At 38.9% G+C, this 22,587-nt stretch overlaps 1 protein-coding gene across 1 annotated transcript in view; it reads right to left on the reverse strand.

Moving 5' to 3' along the window:
* Positions 1-720: 720 nt before the first annotated feature.
* The window catches only part of nphp4 (nephronophthisis 4), a 221,150-nt gene continuing 199,283 nt past the window's right edge, over positions 721-22,587 (reverse strand). The window contains 9 exon segments of the mRNA XM_068305896.1: positions 721-1,123; positions 6,755-6,898; positions 7,565-7,744; positions 9,453-9,624; positions 10,655-10,740; positions 10,833-10,903; positions 11,956-12,112; positions 16,857-16,940; positions 17,336-17,525. Coding sequence (XP_068161997.1) covers positions 983-1,123; positions 6,755-6,898; positions 7,565-7,744; positions 9,453-9,624; positions 10,655-10,740; positions 10,833-10,903; positions 11,956-12,112; positions 16,857-16,940; positions 17,336-17,525 — 1,225 coding nt within the window. The 3' untranslated portion in view covers positions 721-982.

Raw genomic sequence — 22,587 nt, forward strand, 5'->3', positions numbered from 1 at the left:
CTGCTAACAAGAGGGAAGAAAAATTACTTCAGCTGTAATGTGCACTGCTGAAAGCTGTTAACATAAAATATGAACACCAGAGAAACCTCTGCAACAGAAAAGATGTTGGGGAAGGTAACGATGAAGTGCTCAGGCTTCGTTGCCATCTTCTTTTTATTAGCCTCCGCTGCTGTGCTGAGGCTTATTTTACAGCTTGCATTCTAAGCAAAGGGGAGGTGGTTGAGGGGAGGATTGTGTAACTCTGTTACGTAACACAAAGTGGATAGCCTTATCTCTAACATCCTCTCACTGCATGTACTTCAGACAGCAAGACATGCAGTAGAAAGGAGGAAGACAGAGAGACTATGGAGGGCTCTAATAGGGTTCTGATGTTAATGAGGGCAATCTTACGAAACGCGTGCCTCGCTGGAAAGTCATACCTCATTACAACACTGCTTCTAATAATGATGGTGATGAGTATAAGTTGTTTGGGAGGCAAAGGTACACAGAGAGTGGACCCCTGGCTTGTCTTAGATTAAAACCCAGTCATCAAGTGACGTTCAAGTGGGTTTGCTGAGTAATTAAAGTTGATAACATTTTATTGCCTTCAACCCTCAGCCTGTCTTTGCATGGTAATCATTTGCAGGACATTTGTGGGGACTGATCATATTTGAGATACAGCTTCATTCTACTTTGATGAAAAAGACAAAAGAAAAAAAAAACCCAAAACAATCACACAATTGTAGTTTCTTTATGCTGTTTTATAAACTTTGTTTCTTTCATGGAATGACATTTCTTTCAGGAATAAAATCTTTTAATGGAATTTTCCTAAAATTGTAGTATAACTCAAAACACAATATTAAATAAAGAGGGCTTAAAACATGTTAAATGAAATCTGGTACAAAACTCCACAGTAGAGCAGAAAAGCAACTGCCCAGAAAATATAGATTAAAGACAAATCAGTCAAGAAGCATTTTGTAGCGAGTGTTTGAACAACCGAGTTTTAAGAATAGTTGACTTTCACACAGAAAGTCTCCTCTGTCTTCTCCTCCAGGTTGTTCACATAGACCAATATCTCTACTGAGCCAGGGCTCTGGCTGGAGGCAAACCGTAGTCCGATGGTGTAACTTTCTCCACCGCCAACCTGGACAGTCAACACAACAGAAACACATCAAGTTAGTTCTCACTGATTCTTCAATTTGTTATTCTTTCTCTCTTAGCTAACAACACTTAACAGATGCAGCCATCCTCAACATCCAGAAGGCCTGTCACTCGATGATGCATTTATATACACAGTAAAAAAAAATCTTACTTCTACAGTAATTAGGTCTAAATAACTGTAAAGGTTTTCACATTTCAAAAGACTCTAAGTAAGATGGTAATAAAAATGAATAAATAAATTAAAGCCAGCGGAGTGCCATGGTGGAGCAACCATAGGCATGTCACCGATTGATACCACAGCTCTCTTCAAATCTTCAAATAGTTGTCACTTGGAGATACAGTGTATGTAATTTGCATTTTATATTTTCAATAATGACAAACCTATAACGGGTCTGAAAACCCACTGGTATCAAGTACTTTATCAAATACTTTATTTGTTGTTTTGGGAGAAAGTTTCTGAAAACATTTCAAGTGGTGTTCACCAGGGGCCAATTCTTGGTCCTTCATGATTTTATATTGATATTTCCACTTGTTTAAAAGACACACATTTATAGAAGTGTTTCTATTATTACACACAACAACCATTTATTTGATACGCCCATAATCGCTACACAGAAAAATTGTCTCGTTATGGCTCAAGATTATGAAAACCCGGAGTGTGTCATACACATTATGTCCTAATGTGAGGTCCTTTTTATTTGATCTCCCCAGCCTGACTGATTACCTGAAAGAGAACGTAAGAAGATCTGTTCTCAAATGTCAAGCACACAATGTTGGTATTATCACTGACCTTTGTTTTTGACAAACAAATCACCAGAAAGTAGTACAATCATTAGCTTTTTATCTCAAGCAGACCTTGAAAAGGTCATCTCTCCTACCATCAAACCATGTCTCGACTACCGTCAGTGTTTGCTTTAAGGATGTATTATCAAAGCTATGTCTCATAAATGTGGGGTGGCAGGAGCTCGGTCCACTGCCATCGAGCAAGGCACCATTCCCTTATAAATTGGTCATTGGGGTGCAGCAAGAAGGAACTGCCCGCTCCTCTACATCTCACTATATCTGCATAGTTACAGGTCCCTTGTCTGTCTGTGTGTGTGTGTGTGTGTGTGTGTGTGTGTGTGTGTGTGTGTGTGTGTGTGTGTGTGTGTGTGTGTGTGTGTGTGTGTGTGTGTGTGTGTGTGTGTGTACATACAATATAGTCAGCAAGTGGAAAAATAATTTCTCAAAAGGGGATTATTAAAGTCCATTTCTTCTTAACAGCCTATCAACACTGAGGAACCAGACAGATACCAGCATCATAAAACCCCAATCCTCCTAATGCCACTCTGGCTACCTGTCAAGTGCTGAACATGTTTTAATAGATATCAATCACTTTTAAAACTTGACATGGTTTTGCTGCTGTTGATAGCATATATTTACTTGCAGCCTGTGAGTCTAGAAGCTATCAGCATTCTTCAGGCATGGACCTCTCCTTACATCTCCCTCAGCCTGCCTCGCTTTATAAGGCAATTGGGTGAATTCAATTAGAGCTCTGCAGCTGTAGACCTCATTCCTGAGGAAATCTGAGTTTCAAAGTCATATTCTTCTTTTTATAGCATTTTTATCCATCGTGGTTACGTTCTTTGTTTTTTACTTATATTGTGCTGTGGCTATCCTGACTGTGTATTACTGTGTGTTTTGGGATTTTTAGATATACTGTGTGTGCTATTTTATCTTGTTCTGTAAAGTACTTTTGAAAAGTGCTTCTTTTTAATACTATTGCTACTGCTACCACTACTAATAGTAATAATAATAATGATAATGATTTGGAGCGGCAGTGGCTCAGTGGTAGAGCAGATGTCTTGAAGACGGATCGCCCGGCCATCGGTGGATCGATTCCCGCTCCCGCCATGACATCCCTTGGAGTGTGAGCTGACAGTGGGAGGTGTCAGCTCACCTCCCAGCCACTGCCGAGGCGCCCCTGAGCAAGGCGCTGTCCCGACCACAAGCTACTCATTGGGGCACAACCTCCGAGGGCGACCCGTCACTCTTCCTCCCCTGGACTAACTGCATGATTACAGGCCCCTAGTGTGCTGTGTTTCAGGGGCCTTGGTCACAACACTGTGTGATGTGCTAAAAACTAACACAAATGCATGTACTGAGAGTGTAAAGAGAATTTCCCCTCTGGGGATCAATAAAGTTTGAATTATTATTATTATTATAATGTTAACATTCCTCAATGGCCTTCTCCAGATCACTGAAAAGAAATATTTTTCTGATTATGTCTTTTAATCTAATTATAATGAAATCAATACCTCACCAGCCATGAACCTCACCGCACGTCACTGAGTTTAAGTCTGTGTGTGATTCTACCTTTAAAACACAGGGTCTGACAAGGCAACAATAAATGAGCAACAGTGATGACTTCACTGTATTCTTCCTGTTTTGATCTGAAATCCTTCAGTCATCTGACAAATGAGCTTTACATTTGAGAAGCCAAATTCAGCAACGCCTATTAATTACATGTCAAGCTGACAGCAAAGTCATCAACACTTTCCTTTTTGTTACAGTTGACATTAAGACATTTTTCTGCACAATCTGACAGTCAAAAGGTTTTCTTAAGTTTTACTGTGTCACTCTGCCGCTTCAGCAGGTTAATTGGCCGTTCCAAATTGCCCATGGGAGTTTAGTGTGTGCGTGCGTGCATGTCTGTGTCTCTGTGTGGCTCCGCAGTGCACTGGAGTTGCGCCCGGAGTTTTCCCCGCCTCACGCCCTCAGTCAGCTGGGATAGGCTCCAGCTCCCCACAACCCGTCACAGCGGATGAAGCGGTAGACGATGAATGACTGAATGATTAAATGTATAACTGCATGGATAGACAGTCAAGCAATGGCAGCACAATGCATAGTCACATACTGCGCAGATAAAGATGACTTTAAGATTCTTCTGTCATTGCTATCATCAACTAATTAAGTAACCTATTTTTTCAAAATCTCCATTTATGGTAGGTTTTAGAGGACTTCAAGTAGAATTGATGTGGTAACGTATAATTTTTAACTAGATTTTTCTAATTTTGATTGCAGCATTTTTAATACTAATTCTATGTTTTTGTGGGAATATTTTTTCAGCATGAATGTAGCCTAGAGCCTCATATAGAAAAAGTTTTATTAATAAAACAATAAACTGATGAACATAAAGTTAGTGGTATCATTGTGAACAGTGGAGGAGAAAAAAAAAATTAACAGAAGGAATCTAACCATACTCACAAAACATCATCTGAGGCAACAAAAACTAATTTTCAGTGAAAAGAGCAGTCACTGTAGCTAGCAGGCACTCACAATATGTTTTCCTGCTGTGTGACTCCAATATATACAGCGTAACACTTCAAAGAGCACATATTCAAAGATATACTGTATCAAGTTGTTGTTGTTTTTTGTTTTTTTTTAAAAAAAAGCTCCCCGTGACCCGCTACGGAGAATGAAGCAGAAGAAAATGAATGAATGAAAAAGAAAAACGGGCATGAATAGCATTATAGATGGGACAAATCTCACGTATAGTCAAAAATATGCTTTTATAATATGACAATAATATTCAAATAGGTTACATTTTAAATATTAAAACATTTACAGTAGAATCTTCAAGTCTAAAGATCACTAACTGGTCTTGGCAGATCAACCATTTTATCACTGTCATCAGTGTCACCACCACCAGTGACTGGATGTACGTATCTTGCTGCCACTCAGATACGATGTTCTTTAATAACCACCTCCCTGAAGAATCTAAGTGCCAACGACCTTCTGACTGATTAAATATCATAAACATAAAATATCTTCTGAAATTATTTCTGGTTCTGGAAACAGTTATATATCATTAAAGGCCCCATATTCATGTCATTCAGTTGCCAGATGTTCAACTACACTGTATTTGAAATGTCTTGCCTGAAAGTGATCCGCGGACCTCAATATCTTTTATTGAATATTGATAAATCCTCCATTGCTCTGTGACGGCCGGTTTTAATGGGGCGTAGCTCTCAGCCGCCCCCCCCCGAGCTTTCCCTATTCCCTCCTCCATGTGAGCTGACCAATCAACACTGCCCTCCCCTGTGTGCTCATGTTTGTTTGTTTACCACTGGAATGCGCCGGCATTACGGATCAATCACCATTGTCGGTAACTTTTTTAACTTTCAGTAACTTCACCGCTGCACATTTCGCTCTAATTCTGGTGTTTTGCACTCTTGTTTTTCATGATATAACGGTGGATTTTTCGGCGCTGAGCGTGGATCTGCTTCCTCAGTCTTTGCTGGGCAAAAACTCGTGGCTTATTGTGTGAACATTATCAGACCGGCCGGTGAGATAATTACACTGTGTTTTCTGAAAATCGTTATGGACAACGAGAGCTTGTGGATAACAAGGGAGCTAAGCTAATGAAAACTAATGAAAAATGAGATTTTACCGGTAAGACCAAGTTATTCTCTTGTATTTCTGTGTGCGCGCGTGTGTGTGTGTGTGTGTGTGTCGATACATGCAGCTCTCCGATCATGTAGATGAGCTAAAGCTGCTTTCATTCAGCAAAAAACAAGCAATTGTTCTGAATTAGTAATTAATGTGTAACTGGTTATTTGTTCACTGTGACGCTGGGGAGAGCCTCCCGCGGACACACACACACACACACACACTCACACACAGATCGTTACCACACACCGCTACTGTATCCTGATCACGAACCACACGCTCACTCATGTGACTGAAGTGGACCTCTAACTAGTTAGCCAAATGCTAACTGAGTCCAACAGTTTGTCATTGTGTAGCTCTGAGCTAGGACATTATAACACAATGCTACCGTTGCCTGAACGAACTCCCCCTCCGGGGATTGCCATGCCCTTGGGCATGTCAACCAATCAATATCGTCAGTCAAAGAGCGCAGTCTGTGACGTAAATTACGTCACAAAAGGCAAATACGTCACGAAAGGCGATTTTAGCAATCCGATCGTTTTGATTTGGTCCGGTCCATTAATTCCTAAAACCCCGAATATTTATTGATGCAAGAAGTGTTGATTTACCAGATTCTAGGAGTTGTTCGGGTTAGGGAGGACCACTAAGTATATGTAGAGACCTGAAAAAGTGTGATTTTCATTATAGGGCCCCTTTAAATGTTTTAGCATTAGCTCTTAGCATTCTTTATCTGTGTTCCATGTATTTCCACAGTGGACGTTTTCTTTATCTCAGTTGCCTTAATTCATCAACGTTGTAATAACTTAATGTACAATACAAAGGAAGACACTCTTTTTCCATTTCGTTCAGAATGAACACAATAGTTTTTGAGTAAAAATTTTTAAAAAAATCTGAAAATGTGACATCAATAACAAGTAAATTGAAGTATGTTATGCCTTTGAAATAGATTATTAGGTTTGGTAAAAGTGTTGCAAACAGTTTTAATCTCCCATTTTTATTTCTGAAGTTGATCAAATCAAACACTGATTTGCATGACATGCACAGTTCCAAGGATCTGGACCTGTGCATGTCTTGATTCACAAATAAAGACAATAATTTATCTATAAAAAGGTTCCCCCTGGTATCAATCAAAATATTAATTTCATGAGAGCAGGAACTGGGTAACTTACGTTCTTTGACTCACCTGGAATTTATCTTTTCTGAACTGAAGCAGGTCTGGATGGTCAGAGCGGAGCAGAAATGTGCGGCTGCTATTGTAAGGGTTGGTGTAAGTTATTTTCCTTGAGCTGCCATGGCCACCATCAACTGGCATACATACTTCAAATGCCTGCATGGACATGTATCAGGTGTATATTAATTTTTAAACTAACAAGCTTGTACAGAATAATCAGGCACTTAGCAGTCAACAGATACAGTTTTGACAGTTCATTCATTCATTCATTCCTTTTCCTACCAGCTTCATCCGCCTGCGCGGATCACAGGAAGTTGGAGCCTATCCCAGGTGGCACAAGGTGCGAGTTGGGGCAAACTCCGGGTGCGATGCCAGTGCACCACGGAGCTACATAGAGACTTACAAACACACACACACACACACACACACACACACACACACACACACACACACACACACACACACACACACACACACACACACACACACACACACACACACACACACACACTACCCACTGACCCACTGTGCCACCGTGCCGCCCAGTTTCGACAGTTCTCAACCTTAAATTTGTAAGGAGTGTTCAGCTGACCCTTGCAATCATCAGACCACTTAAATACTACTGAAAGTCAGTCAATGAAGGTTTCGATTGGTTGAGCTATTCATATCAGTATTCTTGAGTGTTAGCCTCAACAATTGGATAATGGTTAACCTGTTAGATCTGTGAAAATTGCAGTGCAAGAACTTTAAGTGATGCTGATGGCAAAGTGACAACACAGATATGATCATTAAAAGCATTAACGCCAGAAATAATATGTGTACCTTGGACAAAACGGGCCGGTGTATACTGAGACATAACAGCCAAGCAGTGACCAGCCGCCTATGCTCCAGATCCACTGCATTCACAAAAAAGAAACGGCTGCCTGCTCGCCATGGTTGCACCTTCAGCTGGAGCTCCTGCACTGCTGAGGGAGGTAAAACGAAGGCGCCCTCCGGGTCCACCTACAGACAGAGTATTGGAGTGGTTGATTCAAGCTGACTGGTTTTCTTTCAGTAAGTCAGTGGAAATGGTTTTGATTGTGAGAACTAGAAAAAGACAGCCAAAGGTGAACAATAGGAGAGGCAATTTTTAACAGTAGAGGTAAAAAGTACACAAAAGAACAAAATTAATTGGAATTTGAGGTTCACACAGGAAAATAAGTGAAATCTACTGAGTAAAATAGAGAGCGGGTGACAGAAAGGGCAAATGAGGTGGGTGAAAAAGATAAAGAGAGGCAACTGACAATGAAATGAGAGAGATTCGGGGAAGTGACAGAGAGACAGAAGGATGCAAGAATGAGATTTACTATGCTGCTCCTTTTCAATCTGCTGAGAAAAGCCAAGCTTTTTCTCTGGCGATGAGCTTTATCTTGTTTTGTAAGACTCCTCTGATGAATTCAACAGTGAGCTAACCTGCCGAGAGTCAGATCAAAGCAGCCGCTGATGCATACGGTGAAATATTTAAAAAAAAAAACATGTCGCTTTTTCAGCCACTACCCCATTTCTTCCGGGAGAAAATGTTTGTGTCTGTATGCAACCATGGTGGTTGTGACAGTCACTTTTTCGTGCAAAATGAGTGAGTAATAGGCGATGCACTTTTTACTGTGGCTCTGAGTGAAGCGCTGTCAAACCATTTCCCCTAATACCCAGTTATATAGACGAAGTCATCCATTTTTAAAATAGAGGGCGATCTGACATTGACAACCCATTTTTATGTTCCAGAGAGAATGCATGCATAGATAAGTTCCAGATTATTTCAAATTGTGTCCAAAACTGAAATGTTTCCATGAAGTAATGAGGGAATTTTTTAAAAAAATGACAGAAAAACATCCATTGCACTGAAGATTTGAATTTTTAGTAAATTATTGATAATGACCTCAATTCTAACCTTGGGCAGGAACAAAAGAGAATGTTGTGTTCCACCGTTTCCTGCTACAAAGGGAAAATCATATTTGGATATGCAGTTTAAAATGTGCTAATACAGAAAACAGATGTGAAATTATCAGATGTGGTCTTACAAATCATTAAGTATGAAATACTTCAGAAAATAAAATGAGGATCAGCTTTAAATGCAGTATGCTGAAGGTTTGCAAAAACACAACAAACGACTACAATGTGTTTAGGATGGAAATGGTAGTCAATTACTGGCATTATCACATAAAACCCTTCACTCAAGAGTCCAAAATCCAAACAGCACCTACCAGAATCTTAAGGAACTGAAGACAGTCAGACTAAATCCTAATAGATCATGATTTACTTAGACTTGATCGAAAATGTGAGCAGCAGCAGCTAAAAGCAGCAAGACATTTCTTCTGCTGAAGTGTTTATAACACACCAGATTAGAGCTGGTAGAGGATATTCTTTGATCCTGGTGACTGTTAGGATTTTTGACACACAGAATTAAGACCCATAATAATGGACCCTCATTGCAACAATAAGAGTAAATATAAATCAGACTGGCTATGATTCAAGTACTAGGTGAGGTGTTTTCTGTCTATTTTGTTTCCACTGACAAGCATTGACTAGAAGAAGGCTGATAAGGTGAGTGTTGACCAGAAGAGTGATGGTGAGCTCTACTATGAACCTGTGTGTGATACAGCATCACTGATTTCTTTCAGACAGTGTAATAATAATGTTAATAAGGGAGAATTGAAGTGTTCAAGATGTGTACCTTGATCTCTAGGGGGTCCGATGAGAAACATTTGACCTTGCGAATGGCTTGTTTCCCCCTTAGGACCAGTGATTGACAGGTGCGTTGGCCAGTCACACAACTGACATCAACTCGCTCCAGGAAATGAACGTAAATCTGCCAGATCTGGGAGGGTGCTGCCATCCACTTGTCACTACAGAGAAAAACATCATCAACAATTAAGATGAGGTGCCCTGCATAAGCAGTGGGAGTAGCATGAGGTCGGAGATGAGGAGGGCTGATCTATGGCTGTGCTAGCATTTTAATAAGCAGCAGCATTATCATGTTCCACCCCCACTCACTGCTGAGAAGAAGGGAAGTCAGTCTCAGTGGCTCTCGCTGACTCTGAGAGCTGTGAGTGGGAGGCGATTTAGTCACCTACTCAACCCTGCTCTGTGACAACAGCACTTAAGGAGCATTTGGGGAAATTTGCACTAGAATTCATGTAATTTATGTTTTTGAAGATGGAAACGATGTCACAAGTATTGAATTAACGGTGCTGAGTAATGACAAATTCAGCATGTACAAGTTGTCACTGCTATGCAAAAGATGTTTATAATACACAGTATTATAGTATGTTTTCCTTTGAGGCTTCATGCTATGGATCCTAACAGTTGTTGTTGTTGTTGTTTTTTTATGTATTATAAAGTAACTTTTAGACCCTCAGGAACTTGGTCAGGGGACATTCAAGTAAAGCTGGTCTAAGTCAATCCTTCTCTCTTGCTTAAATACCAATTTTCTGCTATAATATTTGATCTATAGAAGAGTAGTTTGACAGTTTTAGACCCCCAGGAACTTGGTCAGGGGACATTCAAGTAAAGCTGGTCTAAGTCAATCTTTCCCTCTTGCTTAAATACAGATTTTCTGCTATAACATTTGATCTATAGAAGAGTAGTTTGACAGTAAATTTTCAACCTGTCAATTTGTCATCATATCAGCGGTGAGTGACTTTAAATGAAGAAAGTAATGACACTGGTCTACATGACTAACTCTTCTAAAATATGGTACAGATTAAGATGGAGATTTAGAAAAAAAGAGGATGGATTTTGTAACTTCGGGCAGTTAGACCATCTAATTAATTCAAGCATGCATGAACAATTTAATTAGCTCAAAATAGAATGCCTCTTCAGGCTGCACTGTATGTGTGCATGTGTGTATAAGGCAATTCAGTAAATAAGACAAACCTAAAAACCATCACAAAGAACATTTTAATATTGGGACTTGGACACCCTGGTACTTTTAGGTAGACATCCTGAGGTTCCCCTGGCACCTGACACAAAGAAACAGAGTTAAAAATATATTGCAATAAAGTAAAGGAAAAATATGGGACAATACCTTCATTTAATAAAGCACACAACTCACCTGCATCCTTGTCTGGCAAATAATGTTAGGGTCACTGCAGCGTACAGAAACGAGTGTTCTGTTATCCGTGTCTTCAATGACCCAAAAGTGAAAAGAAAGAGATGAAAAGGTTAACATGCAGAGATCTCTACCAAATAAGGGGTATATGTTGAGATAGCAATTCATCTATAACAATAGAGTTGACAGCATTGATAGTACGGAGCTGAAGTGTCTTCATTGACTTAACCTATTCACTCCAATACTATACATTTAAATCATACTGTATATGCCACCTATAAACATTGAGAAAATTCCTGTTTTATAAGATAATACATTTGTGTCAATCTAAAGAGACAAGAGTTCTACCATAAATAATCTGATAAGAATTGAGAATAATAAATGAACAATGGCTGCCACAAAACATCTTCAGCTTTGTTAACAATTGTGAGGTTTACAAACCAGAATTATGAACTAAAAAAATAAAGTATGAACAAAATAAATAGAAAGGGACAGTATCTGCTTGTTTTATAAGTATCATGAGAGGCAGGAAAGTGCTAGATATTTTTATAAATTGGCCTTTGTCAAAATTCCATGATGATCCCTCGGAAGTGTTTTTAAACAGTTTTAAGGAATAAATATCTATTGTAACAACAATGTGCAATGGCTCTTTGTGGTGAAATGCATTGTATATTTATGTTCTATTCCTGTTTTCAGCTTTTACTTTTTTCTTTTGTTGCTATTATTAGTTATTGATATAACAGTGTGAAGTTATGTGAACTTTTTTTATATTAGAATGTATTTATAGCATACATACTTCAGTTTTCTTCATTTTATCCCTTTCCTTTGTTCTTGCTTTTCATTTCCTTCAGTGGAAGATGCCTCTCTGTCATTATTGTACTTTTGTCCGGACAGATTGTTTGTGTTGATATTTTTGTGATACCATAATGAAATAAGGGTTGAATACATCATTCCTATCCACCACGTGTACCAAAAATATGTATTTGTGCATATTCATGGATGCATTTCTGCTTCTCCAGGAGAGGAGAACAGTATACCTAATTAAGATGAGCTCAAACTAACACCAAAACAGTGCAGTAATGTGGAGTAACGAATGATGGGAGATAACTGTAGAAACCTGTACTACCTGCAGGATCATGCCATGGTGGCAGGCGGATGGCTTTCTTGAGGAAGCAGAGCTCAGGTTGATACAGACGGAATGTCTGCTTAACAACGTGAGGTGTTGGCTCCACATTTATTTGGCATATTGCCATTGGCTTGTTGTCTTCTGATTTGAATGTCACCTGTGGAGTAGAGGTGAATGGTCAGCATATCGCTCACTGTGTTATGTTGCATCCACTGAAACTTTTAAGTCATTACAGAGGATTAGAAATGCTCAAACTCTTTCAAGGGTTGGAAACTTTTAAGCATTTTATAACAAACTTTATTTTCATAAGTTTCCATCATTGTGAGTTTTTAACATTGGAGATTGTTTAAAAACCAACACATTTATTCGTTACTTCATGTTTTTCATGTCCTCTTTTTTTGTAGGTTGTTTCCTATATAAGTGAGAACCCTAAAAGGCATGTTATATGAGAAGGACATTGAGAATACCTACATCGATAATTGGGAATAATTGTGTTCTCTTCCTCAGGCTGTTCAGCTCTCAACAGCATGACAGAAACAAAAGCTGTTTATTTATTTATTTATTTTCAGAAACAACCAATGACAAATGTGTTTTAAAATTTCACCAGAGAATACGATAACAATGATGTACATTGTGCTTCACAGTCTTCCGTCCAACTCCCCACACACCTGCTGAATATACTTTGAAGTGTGCTGCATTAATATAGCCCAAAGGTTCTGTGCAAAGCAACATAAATGCATTCATACACACCAGCCTACGCTAATTACAAATGGCTGTATATGATTACTGACATATACATATATGCAAACATATGTAAATATACTCAAATTGGAACGCTCCTATGAAAGCTCCTGTGAATATTCATATCTTAAGATATGTGTGCACCTTGTGATGAATTGCTGACTTGTCCAGTGACAGACTGATGGTGACTTGTGATGGTGTTAGCTGTGATAGGTAGGCTCCAGCTCCCCTGCGACCAGGGGATTACAATTATGTTTACGTAATTATGTTTCCGTAACATAAAGAGAAAATATCTAAATTTTAAACTGGATGCTTTGGGAGGAGTTACTCAATTATTCATACTATTTTAAAGTAAACGTAACAAACCCATACAGCTCTTGACCACACTGCTTAGAGCCCAGGGCTTAAGTCCACCAATTCCCTTGGGATCAACTGGAAAACCAAGTGTGGACCAAACCATTCACCTACTTCAACCTTTCTAAAGCACTTCTGGTTGAAAGGAAGCAAATTCCTGGAGGCAAGTTCCAAAATCTTTTGAAAAGTCAGAGGAGTGGAGGCTGCTGCAAGAACAGATTAACAGTGTCTGGGTGTCTACATACAGTGCCTTGCAAAAGTATTGGCCCCCCAAGAACTTTCTGACATTTTGCTACATTTCAGGCTTTAAACTTCAAGATAAAAAGCTGAAAATATTTTTCAAGAATCAACAACATGTGAAACACAATCGTGAAGTGGAACCAAATTTATTCAACATTTTATATTGTCTTTACAAATAATATACTGAAAAGTAGGACGTGCAAAACTATTGGCCCCCTTTGAGTTAATACTTTGTACAACCTCTTTCTGCTGTGATCACAGCCGCAAGCCTTTTTGGGTATGTTTCTATACATTTTGCACATCTTGAGACAAAAATATCTGCCCATTCCTCCTTACCAAACAGCTCAAGTTCCTTAAGGTTAGATGGAGATCGTTTGTTCACAGCAATTTTCAGATCTTTCCACACATGCTCTATTGCATTGAGGTCTGGACTTTTGCTTGGCCATTCTAACACCTTTATATTGTTAGTTTTATACCATTTCATTGCAGATTTGAATTTATGTTTTGGATTATTTTCCTTTTGGAAGGTGAACCTCCACCCCATCCTCAGGTCTTTTGCAGACTCCAACAGATTTTCTGCCAGAATCGCCCTGTATTTGGCTCCATCCATCTTCCCATCAACTCTAACGATCTTCCCAGTCCCTGCTGAAGAAAAGCCCCCCCAGAGCATGATGCTGTCACCACCATGTTTGACGGTGGGGATGGTGTTTTCAGGGTGATGTGTAGTGTTACTCTTAAGCCAAACGTAACATTTCGCATTCAGCCTCAAAAATTAAATTTTGGTCTCGTCTGACCAGAGCACCTAGTTCCTCATGTCATCTGTGTCTCCCATGTGGCTCCTTGCAAACTCCAGATGGGCCTTTTTATGGTTTTCTTTAAGAAATGGCTTTCTCCTGCCACTCTTCCATAAAGGCCAGATTTATGCAGAGTACGACTAATAATTGTCTTATGGACAGATTGTCCCACCTCAGCTGTGTATGTCTGCGGGTCATCCTGCATGATCATGGGCCTCTTGGTTGCTTCTCTGCTTAGTTTCCTCCTTGTTTGGGCTGAAAGTTTAGAGGGACGGCCAGGTCTGGGTAGGTTTGCAGTAGTTTTATGCTCTCTCCATTTTGATATTATTGCTCGCACACTGCTCCGGGAGAAGTTTATATATTGTGAAATCTTATTATATCCCATTCCTGCTTTAAACATTTCCACAACTTTATCTCGGACCTGCCTGGTGTGTTCTTTGGTTTTCATGATGCTGTTTGTTCTCGTGTTCCTTTTACAGACGTCTGAGACCATCACAGAGCAGGTGCATTTAAAGACCAATTGACACATAGGTGCACTCTGTTTGTCATTGTTAGTCATTTAGGTCTACATTGGATCATTCAGAAGTCATCAGGGAACTTCTGGAGTCGGTTAGCTGAGCTGAGACAACAGGGGGCCAATACTTTTGCACGTCCTACTTTTCAGTATTTTATCTGTAAACACAATATAAAATGTTGAATAAATTTGGTTCCACTTCACGATTCTGTCTCACATGTTGTTGATTCTTGAAAAATATTTTCAGTTTGTTATCTTTAAGTTCGAAGCCTGAAATGTAGTAAAATGTCAAAAAAGTTCTTGGGGGGCCAATACTTTCGGAAGGCACCGTATTTCAAGTTCTAGTGTGCAATGATTCTACATAAAAATGGAAAATGGAGTCTGCCCTGGCAATTTGTGACATTATTTTCAACACCCTTCACTATATACAAAGATACATTTTGCAAGAAATTCTATTAAAGGTTACACAATAAGACACTGGCTTGTACCCTCTTGTGGCTACATTATTAAATGTTACAACCTAAAAAGGCAAATTAAAAGGAGCTTCATTTTAACTACATTTTTTAAACGTCTTGTCAGGAGCTGCCGACCATACGATTAAATTAACTTCAGTACTGTGGTCTACGATACACAAACTCAGAATTTGATCTTTGGCAAGCAGCAGCCATTAAAATCATTGATAATTCGGAATTTGTGCCCATCCTGACCTGAAGGAGTAGTCCCACCAAGCCATCCTCGGATTGTGAGCTGACAGTGGGAGAGGTCAGTTCCCTTCCCAGCCACTGCCGGGGCACCTTTGCGCAAGGCACCATCCCCATTACAAAATGCTCATTTAGGGCGCACCCTGAATTCGCGACCCGTCACTCTGCCTCCCCCCTATATACTGTTTGCTTTAATTGCATGCCTACAATTATGTAATTAAGTGTGCTGTGTTCAGGGGCCCGTACACAACAATGTATGTATATATGAATGTAACTGTATGTATGTATGAGTGTAAAGACAATTTCCCCATTGAGGATTATTAAAGTGGACTTTCTTTTTTTCTTTCTTCATATCTGACTCAAGTGATGTGTGATGATTGACAGTGGTGCCAAAGCTGGCATCCTGACAGCTTCGCTGTTGGAGTCTTGTCAATTTAACAGGACACATATTTGATCCAGACCCAACCTCTTTGACCTCCTGACAGGATTTCTGCCCAGAGCAGCAGTTCTGGCACTGACACACAAATACACACCAGTACGTTCACACACTCTTGTGAGACTAGCAGATATTTCATCATTCTGTGCAATGGAAAGGATTCAAGGCAATGTATTCTACATGAAAAGCATTGGTATTTCTAGATACTGCAGGTTAGCTTACAGTAAAAGATACATTTATATTTTTGTTTTTTGGATTTAAAGTGACATCGGTGGAGGCTGGTAGGATATGAATCTAGTGAATTCATGAGGAGCAGTATTTTTTGATAGCTGCAGCAGAAAGAGGCTGTTGAGCACATTATGTTACAGGAAAGTACAGAGTGCACTGTCTTATCTGAAGTACACTCAGTATGCCCTTTCACAATGTTTCTCACTTTTTTAAACTTCCTACAAATTATAAATGGTGAGTGAGTGCATCTAATAGTAGAAAAAATTCTATGATAATATAATATTTTAAATGCATGGTTAATTTAAAGTAGATTAGCCCCACGTGTCAAGCTGTCCTCCACTGCAAGATAGTTTAACTCTCGAGGCTGACATTTGCCAGTTGGAGGAGATAAACTATGTTTAGAGAGATAAAAGTGATTTCCACCATATAATTTTTTTGACAATCCTGTCTGGCTAGTGCAACTTTTTTAAACAGCTGACACTTCAAAGCGGTCTTTGTGTCTGAGCAGTGACAAGAGGAGATGTAAGGAGGTGGTACACTGCCACTCCTTATAGAGTTGTCTGAGAGTGTATGTATACACTGGATGTCTGATTTACTGTATGTACCAGGAAGTTTAAGTCGACTCAAAGTCATCTCTGAAGTGTGTGGGTCTCTTTATCTTCCTCCACTGGTCTGTAATGAACACTTTCAGACCCTATAATGCTAAAAACTTTTAAGCATTCGTAAGTTCTTATCATTACAGAAAAAACACTATGTACATCCACAATGCGTCTCAAATCCATAGATTACTATAATTCCAGCCAAGATTCTGACAGGCTACAAGCTGAACAAAAAATAAAGATGTTCTAGTACATGAAACATGTTTTATAAGTCATAATTAGGATACTCTGTACCTTGATAGTCTTGGCAGCAAGGATATTGGACAGACTCTTCTTGGACACCTGAGAACCTTTGCCTTGAGGCAGGAAGCTTGGTCCCTGTGTGAATTTGATTATAGACACAATGGTTAGTTGCATTAGTCATCTGCCCAACAGCAGCATACATAAGAAAATATTATAATTGCATATCAGCAAGCAAATAACTATATAAATACATTCATATACAAAAAAGCAGCAAGACACTGTGTTTAACATATGAAATACATTTATTCTGTATTTTCAGCTTTTATCACTTTGTCTATGATTTCTATCATTTTCCCAGAGCAAAAGTACATCTTTGGATGACTCAGGTCCAATCAATTCAAAAAAAATTATGAAATGGGTTCAAAGGGTTCAAGATGAACATTTGTTACTGCAACAAAAATGACAATCCATCATGGATTAAAAACATGACTCATGCTAACTGTTCCATCAGTGTCTGCCCTTCACTATACCTGTGGGGCCATGGTGTGGTCACAGAGGAAGCTCTGGTATTTCAAGGGAATATTGATGCTCTCTTTGGGCCGGAGGTAAATTCTGGGACCTGGGGTGCCCTCCGCCAATTGGAACATGTTCTCCTCCAAAGGAGTTGGAGTTTTGGTTAGTTCTTTGAAGTAACCCCACTCCTCTGTATCCGTGATGACACTGGATGGAAAGATTAAAGGACAGGATGATGATGAAACATGGCTCTTTTATCTTAAAAGGGATTCGTTCCACGATCAGAGTTGGATTTGTTATGTGATAATGAAAATTGGATTGTCCACTGCACTGCTCTCTGGACTTCTGGATACTTCAGTACTAAATATATTTCAGTAAATACAGGGGAAAAACAAGAAATAAATAAAAAGTCATGGTTCCTCTCTTGTCATTATGATATGTAGCCCATACTTACCCAGCTTCTGCCTCTATCTGCACTCTTTCTATTTCTGGATCCACTGAATGTTTGAAAGTAGTTTTTGGTACGAAATGATGAGAGGGACAGCTTCATTTTACTGTCCTCATGCGTTTCAGAAACTGAAACAGTCCTTTGTGTATTTTCACTCTGATCTGCTTCATGAAACTTGATCTGAACTTTGTAAATTCTTACACTCCATTTATTCCATTATTTCCCAAGCATGTTCCCTATACATCAAATAATCTTTAAAAGGGCTCCAACAAAGCATTGAAAACAAAACAATTCCCTTTTGTACAAATACATCATTCTAGCAATGCTATTCAGCTGAAGCACTAATTCCATGGTTGAGGAGTCAGTACATAAACACAATTCCATTCCTTTAATAACTACTAGAAGGTTTCAATAAATAAAAATCAATATGAACAATGATGTTTAAATGTGTATAAAGGTCAAAGAAAGCCTCAGTCCTATCTAAAACAAATGACTAACAGAAAGCAACAGCAATGATTTATTCCAAAAGAGGGAGATCCTGTGTTCCACTATTTTCTCTACTCATATAATGCAAACATTTCACACACATTTCACAAACATTTTTTCCCAAAACCTATGAAAACCAGTGATACTTTAAACATCAAAGGCTTCCAGCATGGTATGGAGGAGGAGGATTTCTCCTCAATAATTAAATTCCATGGAAATTATTTCAAGATTCCCACTTGTAGAGAGAGAGAGAGAGAGAGAGAGAGAGAGAGAGAGAGAGAGAGAGAGAGAGAGAGAGAGAGAGATTTTTTTATTTTGATTTTTAACAACAAGTTTATTCATAAAAGTCAAATTACAAAGTAATCATGTTGACACAAAATCCAAAAGATATTCTCGTAAGGATTTTCAATAGTACTGTGCGTTTTCTGAACAAAGACACACAGAGATAGAGAGAGAGAGGAAGAGAGAGTAGGCATATCCATAAAAAAAAAACAGTTTGAATAATTTTCAAAGAAAGTAAGTAGAATATAATAAACAAGAAGAAGGCAGTGGGTGATGCAGACAAACAGCCTGACATATAAAGAGGTAAAAAGAAAGAATGAAAAAATAAAGATGATGAATAGCATATCATGACAGACAATGAAGTGAATACCAGGCTGGGAAAGCACAGAGTACAGTATGAACAGTTACAGGGAGAAATACTGAGAAGGGAGTGGGATAGACAACAGCTGTGGTTTCTCTGTGTCTCTCTGAAAGGCAGCAGTCATGGCTTACAAGTTGATCTGTATGGCCGAGCGTAGCAAAGGCCAAAGGCAGCAAAGAGAAATGGATTGCAACAGGAATCCAACATGTCGTCAGCATGAAGTGGAGCCCCTGGGCTCTAAATTGTCAATCCACTGCAGACATCAAAGCTACAGATAGCCTGGCCTCTAAATAAGCTCTTTTCCACAAAGGCACATGCTGGATTTCAGTGTAAGGGTGAGACTTTTCTGTTTGTTTTAAGAAGAAAAGACCAAACTCAAGTTCTTCTCTATGCTCTCAGGACAGCAATTTTTGAAACATTGGTTGAAATATTAACAAGGTAGAAACAGAATAGTAGCTTCGGTGCACTGGTCAAACTATAGTTCATGCAATCTCTGTAGATTCTCCCTTGTAATCCTAAGGGAAGAAGTAAAACAACTAGTCTTTCATCCAAGAGGCTTCCTCAGATTGGAAGAAGGCTCTTAAATGAGAAGTTACAATCAACACAAACACACTGCACACACCACATAGTTTGGCCACTCTGTTTTTACCTTGTCAGTATATCAAACTTTATAACAATATTTTTTTTCGAGACACAAACAATGCATTGGGTTCATGTTTTTGCTGTACACAAACAAACTTTCAAACCCTCATCCTGAAATCCAGAGTGTTCTCATTGAGAGGCAAACCTAGCTTCTCAATCTCTTGGTTGAGACATGAAACATCTTCAGGAATAAAAAATGTGTTCACTTGTGTTCAATTTAGCCTTTAGGATTTAGCTTGTGCAGGGTTATACGTGTTTTGTAGCAGACATAAAAAGGCCTGTGAATGTTGCTTCATTAACACTTCTAAAATTCAATACCTTTAGGACACATACATGACAGCAAAAACAGACGTAAAAATCATCATACATTAATATTTTTTTTTTCTGCTTTTTATTGTATATCAATTGACCAAATTGAGAAAAACTAAAAACAACCAAACGTGTTTGTCTGCATGTGGCTCCGCGGTGCAATGGCATCACACCCGGAGTGTACCCTGTTTCATGCCCCCTGTCCGCTGGCATAAGCTCCAGCAACCCGGCGACAGCAGAAAAAGCAGGTATTGAAAATGAATGAATAAATGAGACATTTTTGTTTGTGTGTGAGTGTGTGCAGACTCACATGTGTGTGAGAATATTAAGACATGTACAGGTATTGATCAACATGGGGTCAGGAAAGGGCATCTTTTGATGGATGTGTTACATGTTTCTTTGAAGAGATGCTTTATCCCAGGGCCCACAAACCCCATTCCCGCATTATTTATTTTATAGTTTTTTGTGCTTTTTTTCAATAATGCCTGGTTCAAAATTGTATATTCAGATTTCCAGGAAAAACATTCTGAAAATGATTTCATGTTTAGCTGTTTTGAGGAGTTGTCTGGTTGATGGGGAAAGACAAGCAGAATAAAATGACTTGACAATGATTTCACAGCAGTTTTTGTGTGCATGTCCATTGTTGCCAAAAAGGTGTCTAGAGGGTGCAAAATGCATGAAAGGTCCTGTAGAAATTTGTCACAAACTGTAACATCAACAAAACAAAACACAACAAAAACAAAAAAAACAGAAAAATAGTGTACAAACATGCCCATGGAGGGCAAAAGGGTTAGACAAGTTCTGCTATGAATTTTGCAATAACAGATGCATGTGAGGCAATCGATTATGTGGGATATGGTTTAAAAAAAAAAATCAGTGACCATTGCAATATCCCCAACATGCCAACAAATGCATCCTTGACCTCACTCCCACAGACTGTGTGTTGCTACGGGCTTTTATAAATTATAGAAAAGAACTCTAAAGGTCCGTGGTGCACTGGCGTCGTGCCCGGAGTGTCCCCGCCTCACGCCCTATGCCGCCGAGATAGGCTCCGGCTCCCCGTGACCCGCTGCGGCGGATACAGCGGTGGTAATCTGAAGATGACTGAATGACTCTAAAGGTTTATCATCAATTTACATGTGTTGTGTCTTGTGTCTTTGTATGGAAATTAGTACAGAAAATCCACCTACTTTAAAAAATGCATTCGGAGAAAAGATAATACAAAGAAAACCGTCATTTTGATTAACTGTGACATTGGTATAGTTAATAGTGGTTTGTTAAATATTGTATTAATTAAATCTTTTCTGCATATCTTCCATGGAGACAACATCCAGAAAAACAGATCTGCAGTAAGAACCATTGTATAAAAATTGATCTGAGCAGTGTTAACTCTGGTATGAGTTAAACTGAATTTAGAAATTCATCAAATGCAGAATTGTGTTTGGTCATTTACATTTTTTTGACTCATGGCAGTGGCAGACAATTTGATGTCATGCTTCGTCCTCAGGAGATAAACTAAAAGGGTTCCAAGCCAACGAGGACAGATGCAGGATGGATGACTCTCAATTAAAGCTGGTAGGCTCTGTGGCCACGCTAATGCCATAATGATTCATCTGTGGCACACTCCAGCCTTTGTTGATCAGTGTGATATATGTTAATCCAAAGCTCAGGCATGAGCAGAATCCATTACAAAAGATTCAGTTTGGGAAGATCAACAATGACACTAATCGAAGGAAACAAACAGGACACGGATACCGAGAACTTGTGATTCACGAACATCAGTCATAGTGGCTTCTATTCGAGGATTATAGGGTTATTTGGCATCTTTCTAGCAATGTGTTGCATCTGTGCCAAGGACAGCTGACTGTGCTGTTTGGGGACCTAGAATCCTCTTTCCTAATAGACCAACTATCTCTAAGAAGAGCTGCAAGAAATTCAGTAACAAAACCTGAATGTATCTTCCTTATTTGTGAAGAATTTCGTATGCAAAACATGCAGTTTCATATACATTTTTTTTTTTTTTAAATGAACAGCAAATAAAGCAACCACCACATACATACAGGATGTGTTCAGACTGTAATAAAAACTACTTCAAGCCTCACAGGCACAGATGTAAACACAAACTTCATAGCCTCAACAAACACACATATCATATTGACAATTTAATGCTAACGCTTCAGATTTTGATGGTAACAGTGAAACATGCAAAACTGCCTCACAATAAATGAGAGGCAGGGGAAGAAAGAACTGGTTCTAGATGAGAACTTTATCAGTTCTTTGTATTGTAAGGCCTTTGTTTGACATTGCTAAACAATGACATAATAGACATTTATCCAAGGCTACAAACTATTCAAAGCAAATTACAATAAAGAGGACAGAAAAGTCCACAGCATTTCACAAAGAAAGCAGACGCATTTAGTTGTTGTGCTAGCTTTCAAATGGCGATTTGTATTTTGATTGGAAGAACCAGTGATATGCTGAAACATTGTTATCTAAGGTAATTATCAGGAGTGTAATGTGAGCGCAACACAGAGAGGCTCAGCGCTTTTATTAGAAATCATTAAGTAAATTGATAAACAACCAGAAAGATAAGCAGAATCCATAAAGCACTGTTATCAACAAAGTCTTATTTAATTACCATACATAATGAATGCACCTATCATCAGGGATGGGAACATTAGAATAAAAGTTCCTTTCACAAATATTTTCTTTATTCAACCCTTGAGAAAATGTATGTTTTT

The sequence above is a fragment of the Antennarius striatus genome, chromosome 2 (genome assembly GCF_040054535.1).
Source record: "Antennarius striatus isolate MH-2024 chromosome 2, ASM4005453v1, whole genome shotgun sequence".
In the NCBI taxonomy this organism is placed as follows: domain Eukaryota; kingdom Metazoa; phylum Chordata; class Actinopteri; order Lophiiformes; family Antennariidae; genus Antennarius; species Antennarius striatus.